This window comes from the organism of the source record quoted next, unplaced genomic scaffold (genome assembly GCF_019419815.1).
Source record: "Pyrus x bretschneideri cultivar Hongxiangsu unplaced genomic scaffold, Pyrus_bretschneideri_v1 Contig22, whole genome shotgun sequence".
In the NCBI taxonomy this organism is placed as follows: domain Eukaryota; kingdom Viridiplantae; phylum Streptophyta; class Magnoliopsida; order Rosales; family Rosaceae; genus Pyrus; species Pyrus x bretschneideri.
This window is the reverse complement of record NW_025999524.1, coordinates 4,134,930-4,159,973: the sequence shown is the minus strand read 5'-3', so window position 1 is coordinate 4,159,973 and position 25,044 is coordinate 4,134,930. Positions and strand designations below refer to the sequence as shown.

At 36.9% G+C, this 25,044-nt stretch overlaps 4 protein-coding genes across 7 annotated transcripts; 3 read left to right on the top strand and 1 right to left on the bottom strand.

Annotated features, from left to right (window-relative positions):
- Nucleotides 1–5,244: 5,244 nt before the first annotated feature.
- LOC103949371 (zinc finger protein JAGGED-like) lies at nt 5,245–22,093 on the bottom strand. 4 transcript variants are annotated; one of them, XM_048584870.1, is made up of 6 exons: nt 21,962–22,093; nt 7,686–7,802; nt 7,266–7,360; nt 6,784–6,924; nt 6,404–6,485; nt 5,245–6,200 (listed from the first exon to the last, which is right to left on the bottom strand). In XM_048584870.1, the coding sequence occupies exons 2-6, from the start codon at nt 7,760–7,762 to the stop codon at nt 5,657–5,659; spliced, it is 939 nt and encodes a 312-aa protein (XP_048440827.1). In that variant the 5' UTR covers nt 7,763–7,802; nt 21,962–22,093; the 3' UTR covers nt 5,245–5,656. The 4 variants fall into 4 exon arrangements, with proteins under 4 accessions (XP_048440827.1, XP_048440828.1, XP_048440829.1 ...); XM_048584871.1 differs by having other exon boundaries at nt 6,784–6,918; XM_048584872.1 differs by lacking the exon at nt 21,962–22,093 and having other exon boundaries at nt 7,590–7,802.
- Nucleotides 10,994–13,238, top strand: LOC103947621 (50S ribosomal protein L15, chloroplastic). The gene is made up of 4 exons (XM_009358547.3): nt 10,994–11,154; nt 11,219–11,564; nt 11,688–11,839; nt 12,826–13,238. The coding sequence occupies exons 1-4, from the start codon at nt 11,089–11,091 to the stop codon at nt 13,054–13,056; spliced, it is 795 nt and encodes a 264-aa protein (XP_009356822.3). The 5' UTR covers nt 10,994–11,088; the 3' UTR covers nt 13,057–13,238.
- Nucleotides 18,506–20,155, top strand: LOC103947614. Its single transcript, XM_009358539.2, has 4 exons — nt 18,506–18,730; nt 18,926–19,115; nt 19,205–19,268; nt 19,406–20,155. Exons 2-4 carry the CDS (start codon nt 18,958–18,960, stop codon nt 19,715–19,717), a joined length of 534 nt encoding a protein of 177 aa, XP_009356814.1. The 5' UTR covers nt 18,506–18,730; nt 18,926–18,957; the 3' UTR covers nt 19,718–20,155.
- Nucleotides 22,057–23,808, top strand: LOC103947606. The gene is made up of 4 exons (XM_009358526.2): nt 22,057–22,213; nt 22,525–22,702; nt 22,827–22,890; nt 23,048–23,808. The coding sequence occupies exons 2-4, from the start codon at nt 22,557–22,559 to the stop codon at nt 23,357–23,359; spliced, it is 522 nt and encodes a 173-aa protein (XP_009356801.2). The 5' UTR covers nt 22,057–22,213; nt 22,525–22,556; the 3' UTR covers nt 23,360–23,808.
- Nucleotides 23,809–25,044: the final 1,236 nt, after the last annotated feature.

Here is a 25,044-nt window from a genome sequence, read left to right as displayed (position 1 = left end):
ATTTAACTATTTAAATAAATAAATAAGGTTAATGAATAACTTTCGACCTCAACAAAATCGTACGAATTTAATGGCCCAGAACTTGTGTCAAATTCTTGTGTGAAAAATGTGGTGGCACCCATCCGTCAATATTAGGGTTGGATATGGGGACGCATATTTTTATACATATTTTCACTTACGTTTTGATGCAGCTAACTCATCCGTAACATATTTTAATGATCCAACAATTTATCTTTTATATTTTTTCTCAAATATTATATCTACCAAAGATCATCTAAAAATCATATGATTATTGGATTAAATTTAATTTTTCTTGCCAAATTGTATTCAACCATTTTATTTATTACAAATGATGTCTTAATAATTTTAGATTTGTGTAATTTTTTATAAAAATGATTTATGAATAATGTACTAAAATATAGACGGTTCGAATCGTTGAAATACATCACAAAGTGGGGATAAAAAACGTGTCTCTCCCAATCCTAATTCATGTTATAACGAGCTAAAATTGAAATATATGGTTAAACACAACACATGCAAAAGTACGACATACAACTGTCCTATGCCCTTAGGAAGGTACGTGTGGAATAACAAGGGCAAGATGCTTGATGATTGCGAAGTAACCAAACAAGTGGAAACTGTTTGATGGTTGCGTTGCAGCTATTCACTTTGGACTATAATTAGATTATCATCTTTAAATTTTACTTTAAACTTTTTGCACTATAGAGAGAGGAACATTACATTCGTGAGAAAATGAATGAAGGATATGGTTGAGAGGAGGGTGACATGAAGGAGAGAATGCATTGAGCACAAATTTCAAGTGGAAACTAAAGGAAGTTTCACTTCAAAACCAACTGATGAGGATGAGTAACACAACTTCTTATAAATAGCAAGATTTCTATGGTGGTTAACATGCTATGTAGTAAAGAGTTTTTCATACCACAATCCAAATCTTTCACATGAATTGAAGAGAAAAAAAGCTAAAGTTTGCGGAGATCACTCTATTTTCTCATTCAACTAAAATTGATTAATTACAAGCTTAATTATGCTAAATAGAATTAGCTAAAGTGACTAATCATGACAATTGTATTAACTAACAATAGAATTGTTGAAGAAGAAAAAACAAGAGAAATTACCAATGGTCCAATTCGTTTGCCTATTAATTAAAGGCGGCTTTCTTTGTAAAAACTGATGGCAGCGGTATGTATGTCGAGTTAAAAGTATTTTGGTAGTTGAAAGAAAGAGAAAAAAAACCTAGCTAGCTACTTACTTTCTTTCTTTCTTTCTTTCGCTCACACAGTACACAGAACTCACACGCATACACAAAGAGAGGGAGATATCTCAGATCATATCAGATCAAGTGATCAGAGACTGTTAGCAAACCAAATAAATGAAAGGAGATAACAAAGATACAGCAACTGATCGAGTGATGGATCAGTTAGCTTACAGAGACATCAAAATAATTCACTGTAAAAAGCTGATCAAATATTAAGCAAAGCTGGGTCTATATCCAATGAGCCCGTCTACTTTTGCTGAGGCTATATATATTTTGTAGTTTATGCATGCGCGCTCCACCTCTCTCCCCGTATTTCAGTTTCAGCCTCTGAATCTGATCTCTCTCGAGTATTAAGTTATTACAGTAACTATTATTAATTTTATATGCAACTTTTAGGAGTAGTTTATTGTCGAAATAACTTTCATGCCATGAGTACTCTATTACTTTAGCTTCCGTGTAAATTTCATAAAAACATGTGTAATTTTTCTTCAAACGTCATTGTTTCATTGATACACGACGCCGTCTTTATGATATACACACACCATGTAAATTGCTCTCTTAATTATTGGCCTTCTACATATGTTTACAAAAATTCATAATTATTATCCGTGATTCATCTCTTTCTCTCTCCGTACCCGGATCTTTGTCAACCTAGCTATACAGTCTCATACCTTTCTTCATAAGATATTTATATCTTGGGATCGCACCAATATTGAGAAAGAGAGAGTACACTTCCCAGAATATTTTTTTATGACAATTAATTGAGTTAGTCATGCTTTTAGAAGGATGATTACAATTTCATTATCATCTTATAAGAGTGAAATATAACAAAGGAGTACACTTCTTAGGCTAAATTAAAAAGCATCAGTATGCTTACCACTAGGGCAACCCTAAACTGTGTTCAGAAACTGCATTTATATATAGTACAGTTGATTGATTGATTTTTATTTCTAATTTTGTATTGAGTGATTTTTATTCTAATTTTTGTTCTTTTGTTTTCGTAATTATATCTTGTATTTTATGTTCTTGATAAGAAAAGAAATATAGGTTTGTTTTTTATCATTTGTCGTTTATAGTTGATATATATAACTGCTGCTCCTGCATATCTAGCAGTTAATTGACTAAATTATTTAAAATAAATACCAAATGCAATGAAAGATACGTACAAATTAGAAACCAAATGTTACTTAGCTTTGTACATCTTTGTTTGTAACATTTGTGGTAGGGCGCCAGTCTCTCTACTTATGATCACTATTTGAATGTGCTTGATCATCCAGTCTGACCTAGTTATAGCTATGCTCTAGTTTGTGATTTGTTCTACAAAGTGAATGCCTCGTTTGATAAGTATTTCGGTTTTTAGTTTTTAGTTTTTGGTTTTCAATATTTATATTTTTAAAACTGAAAATAGAAACCTGTTTTTAAAATTAATAAATAAAAACAGAAAACCAAAATTTGAAAACTTAAGAAAGTAGTTTTCAATTTTCATTTGTGAATTGAATAGTAATTACAAACAAGATTTCAGTTTTTAAATTTCAAAAAAATAGAAACAACAGTTGAAAAATGAAAATGATTATAAGTACGATTATACTATACCAAATGTTTAAATATCCATTTTCAAATTAATCTCTATCTATTGTAAACTTAAAAAAAAAAATGCTAAGGAAGATGGATTATTTACAATCAAACTAATTAATTAGGATCCAGAACCTTGCAATAGAATTAATGAAATAACAAAAAGTAAATAATTAATTTGAAGGATCTTCAGTTATATAAATATGTGCTTGTGGGTCCAGCTAGCTAGGTTTTAGCTGCGAACTAAATCGGGTTAAACACTAGCTTGCTAGGAGTACCCAGTATGGGAAAAAGGATCCTCGTCAGATTTTCCTTGAAATTCTAGAGATCACATCGTGATCGTTCATCGTATATTATGCGGTTAGAAATCATTTTTAAAATTTATAATTTATAATTAAATATAAATAATACCTAACGAAAACGTACAATGTATGATGAACGGTCACAATCGCAAAATCTTTAGAATTCCAAAAAAATGATCCGGCGAGTATCCTTTTCCCCCCAGTATGGGCTCAGATGTAGTTCCATTAGTTAACAATCTGATTTCTTATCGGCAAAAACAACTAGCTGTAGTACTGTAGATGGTTGCAGTCCAGCTTAACCTATTACATAAATATAACATATATATATATATATATATGTATATATACGTGTGTGTGCGCGCGCAAGTTGAGCCTGCAACAAGCTAGGGTTAGCTATATATATAGCTAGGGGTAGGGTTGGTTTCTCTGGTGTCTTCTATCTTCAACTATCTGTCTCTTGTGTAGCTCCTGGTGCCCCGCCTCCTCCCTACCAATCTTCATCAGTCACTTCAAGTTGCACTTTTAAGCACCTGAACCCCTAATCGCCTTAAATCTTCTGCCGCAGCAATTGGCCCAAAAATAGGTTGGTCCACCCATATATTTAAGCCAGCTGCTTCTTCCTCCAGAGCTAGGGTTAGCGCTGCAGTAAAGTGTTCTGTGTTCCTCATGGCAAATCTCAATCAACACAGAATTTAAGAGATAATAGGTACCCGCCATGATTATTTAATTGGTTTCAGGTTCAGATTTCTTCTGAAGTCATTAGTCCATGTCTCAGATTGCATATGCATCCAGTCCTATATTTATCATTCTTATTTGTTTTTCTCTTAAAGTCGATTATCCTAAAGCCATTCAAATTATTACGGACCAATTGTATATATGAAATTAGTAAATATTTGAACAAAACATGCCAGTTGGGTACATAACACTGGGTAGTGACCAAGAAATTAGTGTAGTGGGCCGAAAGTTCTAAATAGCTATCACATGCACAAAATTTCAAATGACATGAATACAAATCTATCACAAAACACGATATATGCAACGAATCTGAATTGATAACTACACCATTATCGTTGAATAGCGAAGCCACATAAACTTACATAAGAAAAGATGAGAACTGGTACTTTGTTTCATGAGTAACATATCTAAAACTCATACTGAAGTAAAAAATATTATCACTTTGTAAATTGAAAGTTTTGCAAAATAACTAAAATTGAAAAGAAAAAAAAAAAAGATTTCACCATTAGTCTTATATCACTTTCTAAATTGAAAGTTAAACCTATTCGATTAACTTTCTTTGTCTGTGAATTGTGGATCTAAGGGCTCTAAATGGTAGATTGTTCAATAGCCTCACCCATTTCGTCGCCATTTTGGGGATTCTTTACCTGATTTTTTTCTTCCATTGTCTCTAACCATTCTGGTAGCAATGTTGATCACTTTATGCATAGTGAGTAATTTCAACTATTACTATATTTTTTTTAACACGCTTCTGAACTATATTTCTATATTTCGATTTAGGAGTATTTCCAATGGCATTCACTTAGAAACGTGAGCTGTTATAGCAGCACTTTCTCTTAAGAAAAACAACTAATAATTTATAAGATTGGGGAAAATTTCAATAAACATGACCAATGTTTCTTCGATTACATGCAACCAACTGATCACTCATGCGTATATATAGTTCCATTTGATATATGTTAATGACGGGGATCAGGGATCTGGATTATGCTTTGGAGTTTGAAGGGGTACAGTTGAACAGACAAGAAATGTAATTGTTTCTGGTGAGGGAAGTTGCAGCCAGAAACAAGATGGAATTGCGAGTTCCTCAACAGGCCATTGCCCCCTAGACTCCAAGCATGGTGTGACACTGTGACCATATATGACCCAGAGATCTGAAGACCCTAATTTTTGGGGTGGATCAGAGACTACGCACTGCACCAGGAAATCTAGAGAGAGAAACACCCACCCTATTTTCCAGTGGTCAAAACGCTGAAACCATATAAAATTAAATGATCTAGGAAAAGGCAATGGAAGGAAGCAATAGAAACAGAAAGCAAAATAAAAGAAAATTGATTGGCATGCAAAACGAACACGAAATGTTAAAAAGGGGTTGGAATTTTCAGTTCAAATCTAACTTGTCCCACAATCCCTTTTTTTAGTTCCCCTGTTCAGACTTTTGGTGTGGATTACACACTCGGATTTCTATGTTGAAATCCTCCCATAAGTTACAACAACATTTTAATTTCAACTCGGAGCCAAAGTTGCTGAGAGTGTCGATGAGTTCAAAAGCTGCCCCAGTCCCCCTGTAGAAAAATACCAAAAAAAGCTCAGTCATCTCCTTTCTCTTTCTCATGATCCCATTTGTCTTCTTGTTAGTTCTCTCTCTTTCTATCTGTCCGTTCTGGGTGGCGTGTCAAGGCAGAGACCCTAATAATAATGCTTCAGACTATCACTCGCTCAACAAAAACCCAAAAAAAGAAACAAAAAAAAGAAAGTGTTTTAATTAATATTAGGAGCCATGTTGAAATCGATTGATCGAAGGAGGAGTCCCTGCGTAGCTCCTGTTCCAATTCAATGCTTCTTCTTGATTCACGTGCAGCGATCCGTCTCTACCACCACCACTACCACCACCACCACCTCCACCTCCACCTCCACCGCCTCCTGGTCCCACAGGCGCTCCAATGCAAGTGTAGTTGGTGGACTCCGCCGGTGCCACTCCGTAGTTCATATTTGGATGCCCGTATGAAGGAGTGCGAGTAGTGTTGTTGATAAGAACATGTCCAACATAATAGTCATTGACTTGATGATGAGGGTAGTGCGAAGAAGTAGGGAAGGGCCTGGACCGTGACGGAGACGGATATAAGTAGGGTTGAGGGGGTTGTACTTGTACACCTCCCTGCGGTGGCAGTGGCGGTGGTATAAGGGTGTTTGATGAAGAGGCAGAAAACATTCTTGGTGGGAATCTGAGAGGTAATGTTGGATCAGCACCACCAATGTTGTTACCTGCAGCAGCCGGATGATGATACCCTCCTGGCGGAATCGGATGGCAGCATCTATAAAATATCAAACCCAGCACACAAATCAAATCACACTAAATAAATACCAACTATTTTATTTGTTTTTATACAAAAACATATCATCTTGACCACGATTAAGAAGATTCGATCTTAATTGCAGAAGAAGAGGACACTGCATTGCATTACCAACTAATTTATTAAAAGAAAAGGAAGAGAAATTAAAGCATAAAATTACATACCCAAGGTGAGGAGGAGGGGCGGCTAGGTTATCGTTATTGAAAACCAACTGACGAGCCCGGTTTAGTTGTTCTGTCTCCCTTTCTGATGGCCATTCCAACACACAAATCAAATCACACATAATAATATATAAATAACTAGGAATTCAGAACCAAAAATAAATAAATAAGCACATGAACCTTAATTGACAAAACAAGAATTTCAGCAAAAGAAAACAACCAATCAAATCAAATTAAAAACTTTCTTTTCCTCAAGACACTGAAATGACCGAGGACACTTCATGGCTGGAATCATGGATGACGATGTAAAATTATGCTTTGCTGAAAAGCTGCTTTTGAATTTCTTGTTAAAATTGAATAGGAGAGAAATGAGGAGAGAGTACCTTGACGGTGGCGGTTCATGTGTCCCCCGAGGGCCTGGGATTTGCAGAACTTGAGGGAGCAAAACCTACACTCGTAGACCTTCCCACTCTCGTCATTTCCATCTTTTGCGCCGTTTTTCTTTTTTCTGTAGCTGCCTGCAACTATGTGAAACCCCCCAATCATAAAAAAAAAACCAACTTCGATAAGACACAACCTAATCACCTCAAACCCTACTTAATTTATTAACTAACCAAAAATCATCATGAATAAATTTTAAGCTCATCAATTTATTCAAACTTCCAATCTCCTTTCATTTATGGCCTTTTTATTGAATTAAAAGTAAATAAAAAAAAAAAGAAAAGGGGGGGGGGGGGGGACTTGAAGAGAAAAACAAAACAAGAAAAATGCACCCGTTGATCGATAATGCAAATTTAAGGGTATTTGGTTTTGCGGTTTTTTAGTTTGGGGAATGGTGGTAGGATATCAGATATTTGAGTAGTACCGGAGGAGCTGACGTCGGCATATTGTTGGCCATCTCTGCCGTAATGATCCTCAGGCAAGTTGTTGAGGTCTAGTGGGTTTCCTTCATCAGGTCGCCTGCAATAAAAAACAACAAGTAAATAATACAAGTTCAAAATCCAAAAAAAAGAAATAAAAATAAATAAGACTTATAAAAAAAACCAGGTAATAATAGTACTGGTGTTGAACTTATAAAAAAGAAGACCTATACACACACAAAGTGGTATTAAAAAAGGGCAGGAGAGAAATTAAAGAGAAGAGGAAGAGAAGCAAGCAGCAGGTGAGAAAAGTGCGGGGGAAGACCTACATGGTACCGACAGAGAAAGAGAGAAATAAAATTGTGAAAGTGAGGCGAAGTATCTCTCTCTTCTCTCAGACGGGAAGACGGATCTTAGGAAATTACAATTTTTTTTCAGAGGCTAGTTGAGTGATGGTGGAAGAAAAGGAGCTTTGAAAATTCTCTATCAGTTTCTCTGCCATACCCCTTTGGACTCATTTCTCTCTCTCTCTCTCTCTCTCTCTCACAATAAAATTATTAACAAAAATGAAAGAACAAAGCTAGCTGATCTCGTGACTTTAAAAAGGGGAGGTGGTGTGGCGGAATGTAGGGAAGACAGGGCTTTAGGCTTTAGGCTTTAGGTATTGTGCAAGTGTCATTTGGCTTGGTTGAGACGAGGGACGTGGCTCTTAAGTTAGGAAAGAGGCGAGTTCCATATAAGAAACACATGAGTGGCAACTCAATATTTTATTTTTCTAGATATATAGATATATCTTCTTCAAAAATACCATAACCCGAATTATTCACTACTCTATGCTACTACTTTTATAACATGCTTTAAAAAGAAAACTCAATTATTCAAGGGAATATTCTAAATTATTCACTAGTCTATGCCAGTGTGTCTTATTTAGATGCAGTAGTAGTAGACATTTCTTGCTAGTTGTAGACTTAGGGGACAATGCGTTTTTATTTTGTGAAACTTGAAAGCGATTTTTGAGAAGTTTTCATTTTTTTTAAATTGAAAGAAGTTATCAAAGAAGATTTTCAATTTAAAAAAAAAAGAGTGTAAACATAGATAAAAAAATTTAAAACAAAATAATTATCAAATGCTCTCTTCCTTTGTGGGTGTTATAATTTCTACTATTTTGTCCTCATATAACAAATGATGTTCTCTAGAAAACCACAATACCAAGACCATTTTACTTTATTTACCAACAAAAAAAAAAAAAAGAAGACCATTTAATTTAACGTAATCATAAACTAGCACATGCCTCACACTTTGTGTGAAAATATTTTTTATTTTTGTTTAGGAACGTGTAATTGAAGAGAGAAGTTTTTATTTTATTTTTTATTTTTTAAAATTAGAGGATGTTAATATCACTTTTGGGTGAAGCTTTAAAAAAATTGTAAAATTTAGTTTGTGTGAAATTACTTTACTGGCCATGATTTTGTTTTGTGGTAGAAAATTAAATTATATTTTCACTATCTTTTGGTTAACAAAGAAGATTCTATTAATATATAGTTTAGATTAGATATTGTAGTTATATATATATATATATATATATATCTTTGTACACTACTATGAAACTACTCATTAGTGTCATTCTTAAAAACGATAATAAAAGCTAATTCATGTCGGGTATTAGGTAAAATCTAACAGAAAATGTTTGATTGTTAGTATTTTTATGATCCAAGTAGGGATGCATGGGCACAACTCCACCCAATGTCTTGTTTTAGTCTTTAGGAGTATCTAGTTTGGTTGATCATCTTCATTTTCCACTAGACAAATGGTCTAGTTAAAAACTAACTAAAATCGAACTAGATCCACTTAGATGCATGCACGCAGTCTAACAAACCAAACGATGATCAAGAGGAGATGTGCTTAATGAGAATGTATAATCTAATCAAGTTTTAACCTTTTTAATTAGTATAGCCTAATGATTTCAGTACTCCTTTTCGAAAATTCTTGCACGCCTCCTGGTAATGCACATAAAGTACAACACAATTTGAACTGTAGATAACTAAAAGAGGAGGATGAAGATCGTTGCCCTTAATTATTTTTTGCTATAATTTAATCTTATTTATGGTAGTTGGAAAGAAAGAAGATAAAAACCGTTATCTACGGTGGTTAATTTCTGTGGGTTTTATATACTCAGGTCAGTTGGGTTCCTGGACCACACTATGTACGTATAGGTCTAGATCGATCATTTGGACTGGTAATACAAATTTGCAATGTCCGGCCATGCAAGCATGCATCGGCCGTGCATCCAAATACCGCAAAACTGTATAATTCAAATAAGGTGGTCCTGCATGCACTCGCTACTCTGCCAAAGTATCAAACATCCTCTATCACTTTCTAACAGTATTTAGTGGAAAATCGTATATTCATCATGATTTCCAGACGTCCAGTCACACATACTCAAAGGAACAGCACATGCACCAACAATTTCAGAGGGGGGTATCTGCAGCTCCTGCTTATGTTTATGGTACAATAATTTACAATGTTAGCAGAGAAATTGACGTTAAACTGTGAGATGACAGAAAGTCTGTGGGAATCTCAATTTAAGACAGTCCCCTAAGCGTTTCCCTTGCTTTTTAATTCATTTATTTGGGCTGGTGGCCTGAACACGATGAATACTGACCATCAAAAACCAAATCATTAAGTTGAAAAACAAAAATAAAGGAAATTAAGCAGTTTGTTTTAAAAAGTTAGGTAAACTGTATTTGTAGCAGACTTGTTGAGTTATTTTGATTAATAATGTAATTTTCCAGATTTTGTGGTGCACGACTTTGCATGTCGGTTGCCGCCAATTGATTTTTTTGCCACAAAGTGTGAAAGTCAACATGGAAAACTGCTTCTGGGTTTTAATTCATTCGTTCTGATTTCGGGAAGGGATCTCGTCACCCGGAGGCCCATACCAGCCCGTTGGATACCTTTAGCCCAATAGGTGAAATAGTAGGCCCAAGACATTACTTATTTCGTCAAATAATGTCACATGACAAGCACATTGTATCTTTTTTAAGGTCATTCTCATAATTTTACCCCATCATGGTTCTGACGTAACAAGTGTTCTAGAGAAAATGGAAAGAAAATTTTGGCCTTCGTTGGGGAAAAAAACCGTATCAATAAAAAAGGTAAGCTTAATATTAATAGTAATTTAAGTTTTTTCAAATAGATCACCATGCTCTAGCCAGTGTTTAAAATATCTATGAAATTATCGATATTTTCTTCCAAATCTCAGAAAAATCAAAGGTCAATATGGTAAGGGGGTAAAATGTAAACTTCACCTTATATCAGCAAGATAGGAAAATCAATGAATATCGACGATATTTATCAATTCATTATAGAAATTTTCCAGAAATCCATTCCAGATTTCGAACTTTTGAATTTTTTTGAGAAATTTTTCTCTAAATTTAAATGAGTTGATATACCCACCCCATTGCAAACTTCCATAATTTTCGTCAAAAATAATTCATATCGATATCAATATGTACATATCGCTATTTCCATCTATATCAATATTTTAAATACTGGCTATAGCTATTAGCTCGTGAGACTTTGTACGTGACGAATATGTCCTTAAAGAGGGCCTCTAAGAAATTTGAGTACCAGATTGCAACACAACACATGGAGTTTAGGGATTATTTGTAGATAAAAATAGTTCACGCCGTAATTAGACAAAAACTCTAGTGGCATTTGCGCAATTTTATCCAAAAAAAGAAGAAGAAGGAAGAAGATGCAAAAGAAGCTTATCCTATCGGTTTGTGAAACAACTGCCAGCCAGCTAGCTCCCTCCCTGTTTTATCCATGGCGTCGTCCCTGCTCTTTCTTCCACCAACCCCACCTCTCAGCTTCCCTTCTTCTTCTTTCAAGGTTCTCTCTCTCTAATTATTGATAGGATTTGCTAAATCAGCTGCTAATAATTTCAATCTTACAGGGAAATGCGAGAAACTTGGGGCAAAAACTGTGTAGCATTCCCTCCGTCAGGGTGACCGGAGCTACAGAAAGAAGACCACTGGTGATTGTGAACAAGGCGGCGTCGTCCACGGTCGGGGCTTCGGTCGGCAATGTACGGTTCAGGCTGGATAATTTGGGCCCTCAACCCGGGTCCAGAAAAAAGGGCAAGAGAAAGGGAAGAGGTATAGCAGCCGGGCAAGGGAACAGCTGCGGGTTCGGTATGCGGGGACAGAAGTCTCGGTCCGGACCCGGCGTCCGCCCCGGATTTGAAGGCGGTCAGATGCCGCTTTACCGTCGACTTCCCAAACTGAAGGGAATTGCTGGAGGTAATTGCATTAACTTATCTGTTATTTCTTGACATATGAATGCACGCCATGTGTTTGTGAAAAAAATGCATCAGTGGCTTTTGTTCGTGCAATGCTCAAACCTTGTTTTGTTTTCTTGACAAGGTATGAGTGCTGGGCTGCCCAAGTATGTCCCTGTTAACTTGAAAGACATAGAAGCCGCGGGGTTTCAAGAAGGCGAAGAAGTGTCGTTGCAAACTTTGAAGAACAAGGGCTTGATCAACCCATCCGGAAGAGAGCGGAAACTCCCTTTGAAGGTAAATACTTTAAATTGTCTGCTCTTCACAATGTAGTGGTTATTGATTAAGATCAGATTGATGTCATACCGTTTGTTAATGTTCGAATGCTCAAATATGATAAAAGTATGGATGAATAATACAAAGCTTGAGTCTTTAACCTAGTGTTAGTTTTTAGTCATCTTTTCTGGCTAGGAGGAGGATGAACTTATGTTGTTAACGTACTGATGTCGCCTGTTTCTCATGCCTAAACCCTGTAAATCTGGCCTCTGTGCCTCTGTTGTGCCGCTGCGCTAAGCTAAATGTGACAGTGAGCCTTGGGAAAATCATAAGAGTTATAATCTCTAGCCGAAAATTCCTCCTTCAGATTGTTGTTTCTTTTGTTTGTAATGGTAGTTTGGTATCTGGTAGAGATAGTATAGAACTTTCAGCCTGGACAGTTTTCTCTCAAAGGAATTATGAAACAGTTTATCTTGCTTCATATAGTTGATCTAATTGTTACTTAATGTAAAAACAAACGTAATTCTTTATTATAGAAGTATTGGATCAGCTTGCGTGATATATTGAATCAGTTTTTGATTCGTTGGTTTCTAGTTCCTGGAATTTGTGTTTTGGTTAGAGGCTCCCATACTGCGTGCATTCTGGCCAAAACTTGGCAAATCCACATGTATGATACGGCAGTTGCGCAATTGATAAATGTTAGTTTTTTCTGTGTAAATTTGTAAAAATTGAGTAGAAAAGGGTTTTTTTTATTTTTATTTTTTACCTTATTCAGCAGCTGTAATACGTCTTTTACTATTAAAGTATCTGGATGATATAGTTAATGGCAAAACTATAGAATAACAGAAATGTAGTACAAGCATTAGGGCCACTACAAGCTTCATGTGGCCCGATAATTGCTAAGCTTGACACGGACGTCACAAAACTTAGGCAATTATCAGTTTGCTATGCTCATTAATCATCTTTGCATAGTGGAAGAATAAAGTTGCCCGCTCTCTTTTTTCTAGATTCTTGGTGATGGGGAGCTGAGTGTGAAGCTGGATATAAAGGCTCGTGCCTTCTCAGCAGCAGCGAAGGAGAAACTTGAGGCTGCTGGCTGCAACCTCACTGTATTGCCTGGTAGGAAGAAGTGGGTAAAGCCATCAGTTGCCAAGAACCTTGCACGTGCTGATGAATACTTCGCCAAGAAACGAGCTGCTGCTGCTGCAGCTGCTGCAACCGAATCTGTATCTGCATAGACCACTTCATAGTCAGCCTGTACGAGACTGTAGGTGAAGTAGTGCATGGTAACAATTTTTTAGGCATGTTAATCTTCTTTCCTGTTATTATCATTTTACCTTATGTGGAATTATAGCGTAACGTTTGGCTATTGTTATACAACGTGAGAAGTAATATTTGTCAATCCTTGAATTGGCCGTGACATAGTGATCTATAGGTCTTTTGTTGGCATCCTTGCTAGGAAATTATTTGTGAGTCAATAAAATTGATCAGCGTCGCGTTTGATTTGCCTGTGATACAACTCATTTGCTCCTTTAGTGACATTATTGAGTGATGCATTGCTCTTGTTGATGCACAAAATCAGCGAGACTTTGGAATAACGTAAGGTGTCAAGTTTGTGACCTTCATTCGATTGCTCCGGTCATCTGATTAGGATAATATGTAAAGGGATAGAGATAGAGAAGCAAACACAAGATATACGTGGTTCACCTTATGTTTGGCTACATCCACGGAGTAGAGGAGTTCTTATTAATAGTGTTTTATAGTTGAGGAGAGTCTTCAACTTTCGTTCGCGTTCGATGTGGGACTCTAGGAGCTTTATTTTGACGTTGACATGCGTCATATTATGATTGACCTCCTGTGTGGAAGGAAACTCTCGTGCTTCAGCAAAGGTGCTTCAGCATGAACCTTTTAGTGAGTCCTTCAAGGTATGAAGTTGACCAGTACTTGATAATTTTGAGAGTGGTCAAGCATGGTACAAACAACTCTCACTCAACATTTAGATATACGTCATGCCTGACTTTGGCAAATGATGAGAAATGAGCGTGATGCGAGTAATTTTCCGTTAGTTTGTCAAATGATTTGGATTTTTCCTCTAAAAAGCAAGGGCAGGGACCTAAGGCAAAATGATGGTGATGCCGACCAAAGTTTAAGTGATTAAATAATTTGGGTCATGAGTTTGGACACCGCATGGGAAATCATGGCTGTCGAATGTCAATGCGCACCAGCATTTGCTATTCAGAAAAATGTGATGGATGATTCTCTCTCTAATCTCTGGTCCCGGAGATCGAAATGCATCACGATCAAAATCTTAGGAAATTGATAGCGTGTCCAATTGCTATTCCATAACATGATTAGGAAGTTGTCAAATTGCTCCGCCTCCCAGGTTCCGCAATTCCGACCTTACAAGGTGGTCCCATTAAGGCAATGTCGCAACTGCTACATTACCCATCTGTGTTCATGTTTCACTTTAGAAACGGGGCCAATTGCGTTATTTTCAGTCTCAAAAATTGCCTACGGCTGTAAATATTTATGAGTTTTGGTTTAATTTGGGTAAAAGCTGGTGATGTGAAGTCATCGAATAACTTATGATATATTGACGATGAACTAACCCTACATCTTACACAACCTATGTGGACAGGTAAAATAGAAACGTAAAAGCACAATCAAGCCATAAATATTTGGCTTTTTAGCCGATGATCATTGAGATTTGCATAACTCCTTATTTTGGTCTCTGAGATTTGAAATAAATAGAATTGGTTCTTGAGTTTGTCTAGAATCAAACGTTTTGGTCATTGCATGAAAAATCTCCATAAAATAAGAATAAAATGACAAAAATACTCTCAATTTTGGTCAAATCATTTTGGCCTATTGTTTATTAAATTGAGCGTAATTTTGTCTTTTGATTCATATTTAACATAATTTTTCACCTAAGAATCAAAATGATTGATAGTGGACAATCTCAGAGAACATTTCTATTGATTTCAAATCTCAAAGACTAAAGTGAGGAGTTATACAAATCACATAGACTATTTTAGCTAAAAAACCTAAATATTTCCAACCCAAACAAAGAAAGTTATGGTGAGTCAAAGAAATTTGGGTTTATATGACCATATGACATAATTGTCACATCACGTGCACATAATTATTTATTTACTTGTATTTTGGTTTTCACCTGCCTCTCCTCCAACCTCTTTTGCCCCTCTTGATTAGTAGCTTAAAGTCATAAGCTTCAGCTCACTTCCACCTTTATTTGGGTTGTTCTACTTCGAAAAAGAAAAAAAAGAAACGGAGAGAGGGAAGAATATGGCATGTACTAATTTAGGTTGGCCAATTGTCGACAGAGCGTTCGTGCATTGTAACCTCGGTAGGAAACACATCACATGCAATTGCGGAGTCATAAATTTTTATTATGGGTAGGCTAGTTAAAAAAAATTACCTAAAAATCAAATGATTTTTTTTCCCGACTACATACATATTGTATGCAAAATTTAAGTTTAAGTGTCACATCCTGGTCCGGGACGGATCACTTCTCGCCCCCGCTCCATCACCGTAGCACGATATTGTCCGTTTTGGGCTCCAACCACGCCCTCACAGTTTTGTTTCTAGGAACTCACACGAGAACTTCCCGATGGGTCACCCATCCTGAGAATGCTCTTACGCGCTACTCGCTTAACTTCATAGTTCCAGCGGAACCCGAAACCAATGAGCTCCCAAAATGCCTCATGCTAGGTAGAGATGAGAATATATATATAATGATCACTCCCTTGAGCGATGTGAGATGTCACAATCCACCCCCCTTAGGGGCCCGACGTCCTCGTCGGCACACCACGACTAGGGTTAGGCTCTGATACCAAATTGTCACATCTCGCCCAGGGTGGATCACTTCCTGGCCCCGCTCCACCACCGTAGCACGATATTGTCCGCTTTGAGCTCCAACCACGCCCTCACGGTTTTGTTTCTGGGAACTCACACGAGAACTTCTCGATGGGTCACCCATCCTGGGAATGCTCTTGCTGCTACTCGCTTAACTTCATAGTTCCAATGGAACCCGAAGCCAATGAGCTCCCAAAATGCCTTGTGCTAGGTAGAGATGAGAATATACATATAAGGATCACTCCCTGAGCGATGTGGGATGTCACAATCCACCCCTCTTAGGGGCCCAACGTCCTTGTCGGCACACCACGACTAGGGTTAGGCTTTGATACCAAATTGTCACATCCCCACCCGGGGTGGATCACTTCTTGAGCCCATTCCACCATCGTAGCACGATATTGTCCGCTTTGGGCTCCGACCATGCCCTCACGGTTTTGTTTATGAGAACTCACACTGAGAACTTCCAGATGGGTCATCCATCATGGGAATGCTCTCGCGCTGCTACTCGCTTAACTTCAGAGTTCCAATGGAATCCGAAGCCAGTGAGCTCCCAAAATGCCTCATGCTAGGTAGGGATGAGAATATACATATAAGGATCACTCCCCTGAGCGATGTGGGATGTCACATTAACTCTGTATTTGTATACTTTAAGTTTACTTGGCATGAACTCAACAATCTTCGCATTTGCAAACCGCAAAAATTACAATGAATCATCAAATTTCCATATATTTAGATGCAAACACAAGAAGAAGATAAAAAACTTGACATCTCAATTACAATCACACAACTAGCACAAATCAAAACAATGAAAGTAGATGCAAGGGCAATCTTAAAAAAATTGATTCAAACAAATATAAAGCCCACTAAATCAAAGCAGACTAATCTTGAATAAAATGACATCACAATTTCCATGATAAGTTTTATATTTCTAGTTGTGCTAAATACTCGCCAGGCTAATTTCATTAAAAAATAATTCTTCTTGCAGTTCATTTGTCTATTATATTAGATTATGCACTAAAATATATATACAGATATGCCACAAACTCTTTTTGAACTACAGCCCACCGTAGCCTTTGGTGTGGCTACACTATTGATCACATGGTTACCACGTATCATATATAGGATTAGAGTTTAGTTCCATCAACAAGTCCAAACGTGCAAAAACCAATTTTCAAATACACATCGTGGATCATGATCCGCGACAATTCAGAATATGCGACAATTTGAAATTTTGATTCAAGCTGCAACAGTTCCTTGGTATTTCATCAATGCATGAACAACGACAACAATAAAGCTTTATTTTATTAAATGTGGTTGGTTGTATGAATTATAAAATATTATCGCGCTCGATTTTGTACCAAGTATTTTCAAGTCTTCTTCTACCGCTTTTATCCTAAACCTCTGTCTCATAATCGCATATTTTAACTGGATCATCTATAGGTATTTGGTTGACGTGTTCAAAACACCTTAACTAATTTTCTCTCATTTTATCTTCAATTTCGTTTACCCCTGCTTTACCTTAAATGTCTAATTCTTCATTATTTCCATTCTCGTTCTCAAAATTTGGTTAAGTTTGTCTGCTTGTGGCATTCAGTCTTGCTTTTGGCTGTTTTTTTTTTTTAACGCGGGCAAAGACACCAGTTGGATTGGGGATTTATGGCGGGAACGATGTTAGATTTGAGGCTATTTTACCGCCCAATTGCAATGTCAGATACAAAAGGTGGGCAAATCATGGCCATCACTACTTTGTCTTAAACCAAGATTGGGAAATGTCACCTTATCATGTTCGTCACAAAATACGAAGTCCAACTTCTATTTTATTGGTATGGTAACTAAATTAGGGAACAATAGATATTAAAATCCTATCAGTTGTTTTACCAAAATATAAAAAAAATGGCATCAGTTTATCTTTTTTGGATGTTTACTTGTATGATCTTAGTTTATGACGTAACAGATGTAGACATGTTTCAAATTACGTGAAAGTCGAAGTTGTATGATTAGTTTATGAGATGTAGGTGTGGCTTTTGAGTCGAGTAAAAGATAGTCCACTACTTACCACGTCACCAATTAACGATGCATAAAATAGTCAAACAATTAAAAAATATATATTTTAAAACTTCGGAATGGAATGTGATAAAATTGAAATTTCGTATTTTGTCAATCGAGTGAACTTGGCTTCTCACTCAAGGAGGAGTTGGTCTTTAAGATTTTTTGTTACCGATTCAATGAATATTGTGTTCATAATTAAATTTTTTCGTATTATAAATCACTTGTAAGATTATCTACACGAAAATATCAATAAAATATGTCAGGCGTGTGGACACGTGTCATCATGTTCGCATGTCATGGGGTGGGCAAAGGGAAATAGGGCACAGCGGACTCGAACACATTATCGCGGGAGGCACCGCCAGCGTGAAACCAAATAACCAATAACAACTTGACAACCCCAACCCAAGAAAGATATTTTATTTGTAATAAAGAATTTAAATAAAAGAAATAGTATTTAATCCCACGTTGAATAATTGAAAAGATAAAAATCTGAGAGGCTCTGTCGGTCTTCGCACTCCTCTGGCACGGAGGATTTTTCGATGTGATCATCATAAGAATGGTACATTACTGTATCATTATATAAATGATGAGATATATTCATTAAAAAATTAATAACTTAAAATTTTCTACAAATTACATAAAAACACTTAAGGTAATTCAGAATTTTTTAACTATATTCTCGTCACAACAAAAAATTTATTTTCTAGCACGCCCCACTCCACGCCTCTGGCCTTTTCCCCTTTCTCTCTCCTCCTCTTTCTTTCTCTCTCCGATTTAATTCGAATTTAATATTTATTTTTTTATGATTCTTTCTTTCTCTATAAATTGGGTGGACGCTCTCTTTTGTTGATCTTGTTTCCTTTCCCGTCCGTCTTCTACCTCTCACCTAATATTTGCTTCCTCTTTCCCTTTCTGTTATGATATCTCTGTAACAATTAGGGTTTCCTTACACAGGCAGCCAAGCAGCTCACCTCCTCACTCCAACTTCAGGTATTTACGTCTTTTTCTTTATTTTTGCTGATTTTATTTTATTTTTTTATTTTTTGTTGCTTCTGATTGTTCAAAAACGATGCGATTCGCAATTTTATAGAGAAATTATTTGATTTCAGATCAGATCTGTTCACTTCAGACCTAATCAAGAACGTTTTGGATATATTAATTCGTATTAACGATTTGTTTGATTAGGTTTTACGGCGTCGTTTCCAAGCGAGGAAGAGATGAATCACTGTGCGATTCAGCAAGGAAACGCCCTATCAGCTTGCGATGACATGAGGGCTTGTTCAAGAGACTCGGTTGTTTGTCCCAAACCTCGCCGTTTTGGCCTCCTTAGCGTCACTCACAACGATCCCGTCAGATCTCTCCGATGGCATCTCGGGTAATTCGCCGAATTTGTATCTGTTTAGGGTTTTAAATTATGCCAAGTTTGAAGTATCGGTTTTGATTCTTTATTTGAATGAATTTCAGCCACCAAGCGGAGCTCTATGATTCGAAAGCAGGGTCTGATATTTTGGACATCCTCCTCCCAAAGGTATATAAAAATTTCTGGATCTGGAGTTGCTATTTGAACAAAAATAATTAAATTTAAGAATTATGCTCAAATAGGTTAATTGGGAAGTGATGAGCATCCGGTTCTTAATGATTTTGTTCATTTTGGATTTTCTGCAGGGATCTTTTGGTGTTGAACCGTTTTCATGTACAGAAATAGCCTCGCCGCACCCATTTTTCTGCGGGTCACCGCCGAGCAGAGTAGCTAACCCATTAATTCAGGATGCTAGATTTGGTGATGAGAAACCCACCCCATTGTCCCCACTGTCGCCAACCGCTCCCCCATTGGACCTTTTGTCGTCTCCTTCATCATCAGCGAGGAAAGGAGGCTTTGTTCGGGCCAGTTTCGGGAACAAGCCAGCGGTGAGGGTCGAGGGGTTTGATTGCCTGGACAGGGATCGACGTAATTGCAGCATCCCTACCCTGGCATGAGATCCCAATTCAACCGATGAAGGTACATAGCAAAAAAGACTGAGCTTAAAGTTTGAATAGACAACCACAATACTTTGATAGCATGTGAGGAAATTTTGAAATTTTCAGCGCTAGAACTTCAACGATCCTTCTGCATTGTGTAAATATGTGCGAGGGATTTGTGTAAATGAAATGTGTCAGTGTCGATTATGTAAATGAGAATGTTAACCAAATAATAGTTGTTACAAGGGGGTGGTGTGGTCTATCACAAGTTCACAACACCCTCTTGTATTGTAAAAAGTAGAGTCTGTTGTGGGAAAATTTTCATTGTGTTTCCATGTATGTGTATCGGAGTTTAAACTAGCGGCTTATGAAGCGAATCTGTATGTATTGAAGATTCTGTTTAGTCGATCTAAACTGTTGTTTACAGTGTAAATAAATCATTTGTGTTTTAGTTCATCTTCTGCCTGTGTATGAGCTACAATTAATTGCTTTGCATATCCCTTTCTTGATTTGGTTTTAGTTTATCTTGTGTAACCCACATCCCATCGCATAGCGTCATGCCTAAGCGATGGGATGTGGGTTCGGTTTGATCTGCTTTCCTTCAAACTTTTATTCGGAATGGCAAGCATCTATATGTTTTGCTTTGGAATAACGTTGGTCGGAGGGGAAGGTCGGAGCGGAGGGAAGGGGAGGGAAAAAATCCTCTCCCTGGACAAATAGAGTGATGTCAGTTGTTTCAACTTCTCTTCATGGCATCCTGCTAGTTGTCCGGGATGTAACGGTGGCATTGAGGTTTTCGCAACGAACAAGGTGCAGATCGCTTCCTAGGTTTTGTCCCAAGGCCACACCACACAAAAGTTAAAAATACGATATACCATTTTCAAATCGAATTTTTTGTCTCTTAAACTAGATGGAAACTACGTAATTTAGCTACATTCGTCATTAAAAATGAAACTAGATCCTAGAGGATAACCAACAGCCCCTAATTATTTTGAATACTCATTGTTTCATCATCTTCCTTGATTCATGGTTGCAGTAATCGTTTTATGGTAATGTAATATTTTCGTCAATTCAGCTTAAGATTGACCAACGAGAATTGATTGAGTTGATAACAATCGTGTGTTTTGCTAGTTCAAGATTTAAGTTCAAGTCCCTCTCAGGGTAATCCTATTTGATAGGTTAAGACAAAATTCACCTTGGGTTGAATTTGTACTGCGGGAAGGGTAAGAATCCTTTGGATTTTTTATACGAAGGAAAATGATTAGGCTTGATTTTTAGTACATCCAGTAACCACTGACAAAGCTGGCGAAGGGCCAATCGAGGCACATGGCACTTCGCACTTGTTTTAACGAATGAAAAGGGAGATTTATTAGGGGACCGGCTTTTCTGTCCTTCTAGTTCTTATACTCTTATTTCTTCTTATTTTTGTACAATCACAGGTAAATTATATCAATATTTTATATTGATTTTTAATAAAGATAATAAGATAAAAAAAAAAAATAATGATATAAAATGTTGACATGATTTAACCATAATCATACAAATAGGAGAGAATGAGAGTATAAAAACTGGGAGGGCAGAGAAGCCAGTCCTTTATTCGGACTCCTTTCAGCAGAGGTACTACTGGTTCTGGTTCAACCCTTCTGATTTGTAATAATTCATCAACCCATTAGATCAAATTTGTTGATAATTACGTGGATGGAATATAATAAGTTATAGCAATTGAATCAGTTTTGTTTAGAGAATTTTTTTCTTATAAGCTACTCTCATCCGCCTATAGAGTGTAACACGTTATCCGCCATTTGCGACAAACTTATTTTAACCACACAAATTTCATAATCAAACGCTTAAATTTTCATAATGCAAGTATTGCCTTAATAAAAAAGCAATATTATATACACTATTAGAGTGGAGAAATAGGCTAAGCTCACTATAAACTAGCAAGAACGTAAGTATTGTCTTTATTTAAGTACTTTTATAATTTTGTTAGTCTTAAGTACTTTCATAATTTTTTTAAACCCAACTTTCAGTACACTCAGACTTCAAAAGTTTCTCGAGTTGAGGACTTACATGTCATAGATATACTGTCAATTAGTGTAAACTCAACCGTGTCAGTTTCAACAATGTCACAAACCATACAGAATTTAAAACGACTCAAATAATATTATTAACACAGAATGTCACATCATTCGTATAACGGTATTGTATTATGTAAGTTATTTACTCCCTACCCATCTCATATTCCTCGCTTGTCTTTTCCACCTCTCTCTCTCTCTCTCCCAGTTGCCCAAGCCCATTTCCAAAATCTCTCCTCTCTCCTCAATTTTTATATTAATTTAACACGCGATTCTTTGTTCACTCTCTTTTTTCTCATGAGCCTTTGGCTCTATAAATTGGATGGAGACCCTTCCTCGTCAACCTTCTTTCCAACGAACCAAACACTTTCCCTCTCCCCCCTAATTTTCCCTTCCATTTTTCCAACCAGCAGCTAACTTCTTCACTCAGACTCAGAAGGTAAGCTCCCATGATTTTTTATTTTTTATTTTTAGTTAATGGGTTTTCCTTGTTTCCATCAAAGTATTCCGTAATTCCGATTTCTGTGTTCGGATCTGGCGTTTTCGAATCTCTTTGTTTTCTTCGTTTTTGAAAATCGGAGTCCGACTTCTCAAGATCTCCTTCCTCAAATTTTACGGACGAGTTAAAAATCCATTTTCCGTTACAGTTTTTCCAGATCAGATCTGTTCAGTTTACATCTACTATGCTCCTTTTTTTGGATTTATCGTCCCTCGAGTTTTTTATTTCCTTTAATTTATTTGCTTGACCAGGTTTTACGTCGTCGTTTTAAACCGAGGAGAAAATGAATCACTGTGCGATGCAGCAGGGCAGTGCTCTCTCAGCATGCGAAGACATGAGGTCTTGCTCCAGAGACTCCGTCGTCTGCCCCAAACCTCGCCGCCTCGGCCTCCTCAACGATCCCGTCAGATCTTTCCGGTGGCATTTCGGGTATTTCGAATTATCGAATTTCTCTCTGTTTTGTGAAAGTTTATTTTTGCTTTTTTTAGGGTTTCGAAATTCGAATTATGAAATTTTGTTGGTTTTGTATTAATTTTGTACCATTTGATTTCAGCCACCAGGCGGAGTTCTGTGATTCAAAAGCTGGGTCTGACATTTTAGACAATATTCTCACTAAGGTACTTCCAGATCTGCAGTTAGATTAGTTAAGATTTAATCTGTTCAATTAACTCAATGCTAATTAGGCAATTACGGTAATTTAATCAGATTCATTGTGCCTTGAAAGAACCAATGTGTATGGTTTTTAATCCATTTGCTGATGTTTGGTTTTTGTAGGGTTCTTTTGGTGTTGAACAATTTTCGTGTACAGAAATGGCCTCGCAGCACCCATTTTATAGCGGGTCGCCGCCAAGCAGAGTAGCTAACCCATTAATTCAGGACGCTCGATTTGGGGATGAGCAGCTCATCTCGTCCTCATCGCTGTCGCCACAACCTGTCCCGTCAGGTCAATCATCGTCTCCTTCCTCGTCCGCGAGGAAAGGAGGCTGTGTTCGGACCAATTTTGGGAGCAAACCGGCAGTGAGAGTTGAGGGGTTTGATTGCCGGGACAGGGATCGGAGGAACTGCAGCATCCCTACCCTGGCATAAAGAGCCCGATTCAATCAACGAAGGTACATAGGAGAAAATCGAGCTTAAGTTTTCTATACTTGATAGCATTGAGAGGAAATTTTGAAATTCTCGGAGAGTGAAGGAAGTAGATCCTTCTGTCTAGTGTACATATGTTCGAGGGATTTGTGTAAATGAAATGTGTTGTGTAAGTAAATAACGAGCGGGGTTCGGATGTCTTATTTAGGAGAGGGCTCAGAGGGGGTGTGGCATTGAGTAGAGAACAGATTCTGTTTGTGTTTTCTACAACACCACCCCTTGTATTGTAAAAATTGAGAGCCCATTGTGGAAAAGTTTTCATTGTGTCTCCATTTAGGTGTTTCGGAGTTTCAGCGAGCGGCTTATGAAGCGAATCTGTACAAGTTGAAGTTGCTGTTGGGTCGATCCGAACAGTCATTTACAGTGTAAATATACCATTTGTGTTTCTGTTATCTTCTGCTGTCCACTATCTGCTCTGTGTTTCTACTTTCCGATTTTCTCATTTCACTCCGAATTGATCGATGATGCTTTCTTCAAAGAAAAAGAAGAAAAAACAGCTTGAAAGAATCGTTCAGCTTATGATCCGCGCAACTTTATTCGAAATGGTGAGCATCGTTATCTTGATGGAACCCTTTTGTGTGGATGAAGAAGATGCAGAGTGGACCTGTTTTCCGAAAGTCTGTCGAAGCCAGTTGGGCTTTTGATGAAGAAATTCTCTCTTTACAATTAAGACGTAGTCAATTGGTATCTTCCGTCCTCGTCCAACAGATGACTATCACGTCTTTAAGGGTTATTATTAAACAAGAAGAAAGCAACGTAATAAAATTATGAAACAAGATTCAGTCAAAAGTGCAAATTGTGTTGAAGCCGATTGATCTATAAGAAATCAGGGTTTTCTTACTTCTTGTTGCATAAGAAAATTTGGGTTTAAAACGACGTTTAGCGGTGCGATTATGATAACCATTTACTAATTTAACCGGTTTAAATCTTCCATTAAGTCATTGATGATGATAGTTTAACACAAAAACTGAACGAGTCTCACAAAACAAAATCAACACAAAGATTTTGTTATACAAGAAGAAAGAAAGTGCACATTGAGTGTGCTTGAATTCGTTACAAGAAGGGGGACCCGTCTCCAGAAACAGGGGATATTATATTTAAAAAATAAAATACAAATATTATATTAATAATAAATCTAAAGATGTTGGTTGGTTGAGGGGGACCCGGATCCAGGGAGAGGGGAGAGGGGGGGGGGTCCACATGATCCACTGATTCCCAAGGAGCTACGTGGAACCTACTTTAACATCGTCACTGTAAAATGTAAATGCACATGGTGCACCAAGTACCATTGTCAAACAAATCTCCTCCTTAAAACGTTAGTGTTAATGCCCGTTAAATTATTTATTCTGATATTTGTTACAATGGTACGTAAAATTAAAATTTTAAAAAACGTTAGATGCTGGTTCGGCATGATCTGGAATATAACACATAAATTTTTGATGATGGTTCAAGAAATAAACATTTAAGATAATCAAACGTTAAAATAATAAAATAAAATAAAAAGAGATCGTCAAACGTTGTTAAAGAATATCAACATGTTTATAGAATGTGGTATTTCTCTAAAAGTGTACTTCCAATATTTGACGAATTTAATATGTAATTATGTTCTAATATTTCACGAATTTAAT

Coding starts and splice junctions, on each gene's coding strand:
- LOC103947606 (XM_009358526.2), top strand. CDS start 22,557: ATGAATCACTGTGCGATGCAGCAGGGCAGTGCTCTCTCAGCATGCGAA. Junction 22,703..22,826: donor TCTTTCCGGTGGCATTTCGG/GTATTTCGAATT, acceptor ATTTGATTTCAG/CCACCAGGCGGAGTTCTGTG. Junction 22,891..23,047: donor TAGACAATATTCTCACTAAG/GTACTTCCAGAT, acceptor TGGTTTTTGTAG/GGTTCTTTTGGTGTTGAACA.
- LOC103947621 (XM_009358547.3), top strand. CDS start 11,089: ATGGCGTCGTCCCTGCTCTTTCTTCCACCAACCCCACCTCTCAGCTTC. Junction 11,155..11,218: donor TCCCTTCTTCTTCTTTCAAG/GTTCTCTCTCTC, acceptor TCAATCTTACAG/GGAAATGCGAGAAACTTGGG. Junction 11,840..12,825: donor AGCGGAAACTCCCTTTGAAG/GTAAATACTTTA, acceptor TCTTTTTTCTAG/ATTCTTGGTGATGGGGAGCT.
- LOC103949371 (XM_048584870.1), bottom strand. CDS start 7,762: ATGGCAGAGAAACTGATAGAGAATTTTCAAAGCTCCTTTTCTTCCACC. Junction 7,361..7,685: donor CTAGCCTCTGAAAAAAAATT/GTAATTTCCTAA, acceptor TTTTTATTGCAG/GCGACCTGATGAAGGAAACC. Junction 6,486..6,783: donor CATGAACCGCCACCGTCAAG/GTACTCTCTCCT, acceptor AATGGCCATCAG/AAAGGGAGACAGAACAACTA.
- LOC103947614 (XM_009358539.2), top strand. CDS start 18,958: ATGAATCACTGTGCGATTCAGCAAGGAAACGCCCTATCAGCTTGCGAT. Junction 19,116..19,204: donor TCTCTCCGATGGCATCTCGG/GTAATTCGCCGA, acceptor AATGAATTTCAG/CCACCAAGCGGAGCTCTATG. Junction 19,269..19,405: donor TGGACATCCTCCTCCCAAAG/GTATATAAAAAT, acceptor GATTTTCTGCAG/GGATCTTTTGGTGTTGAACC.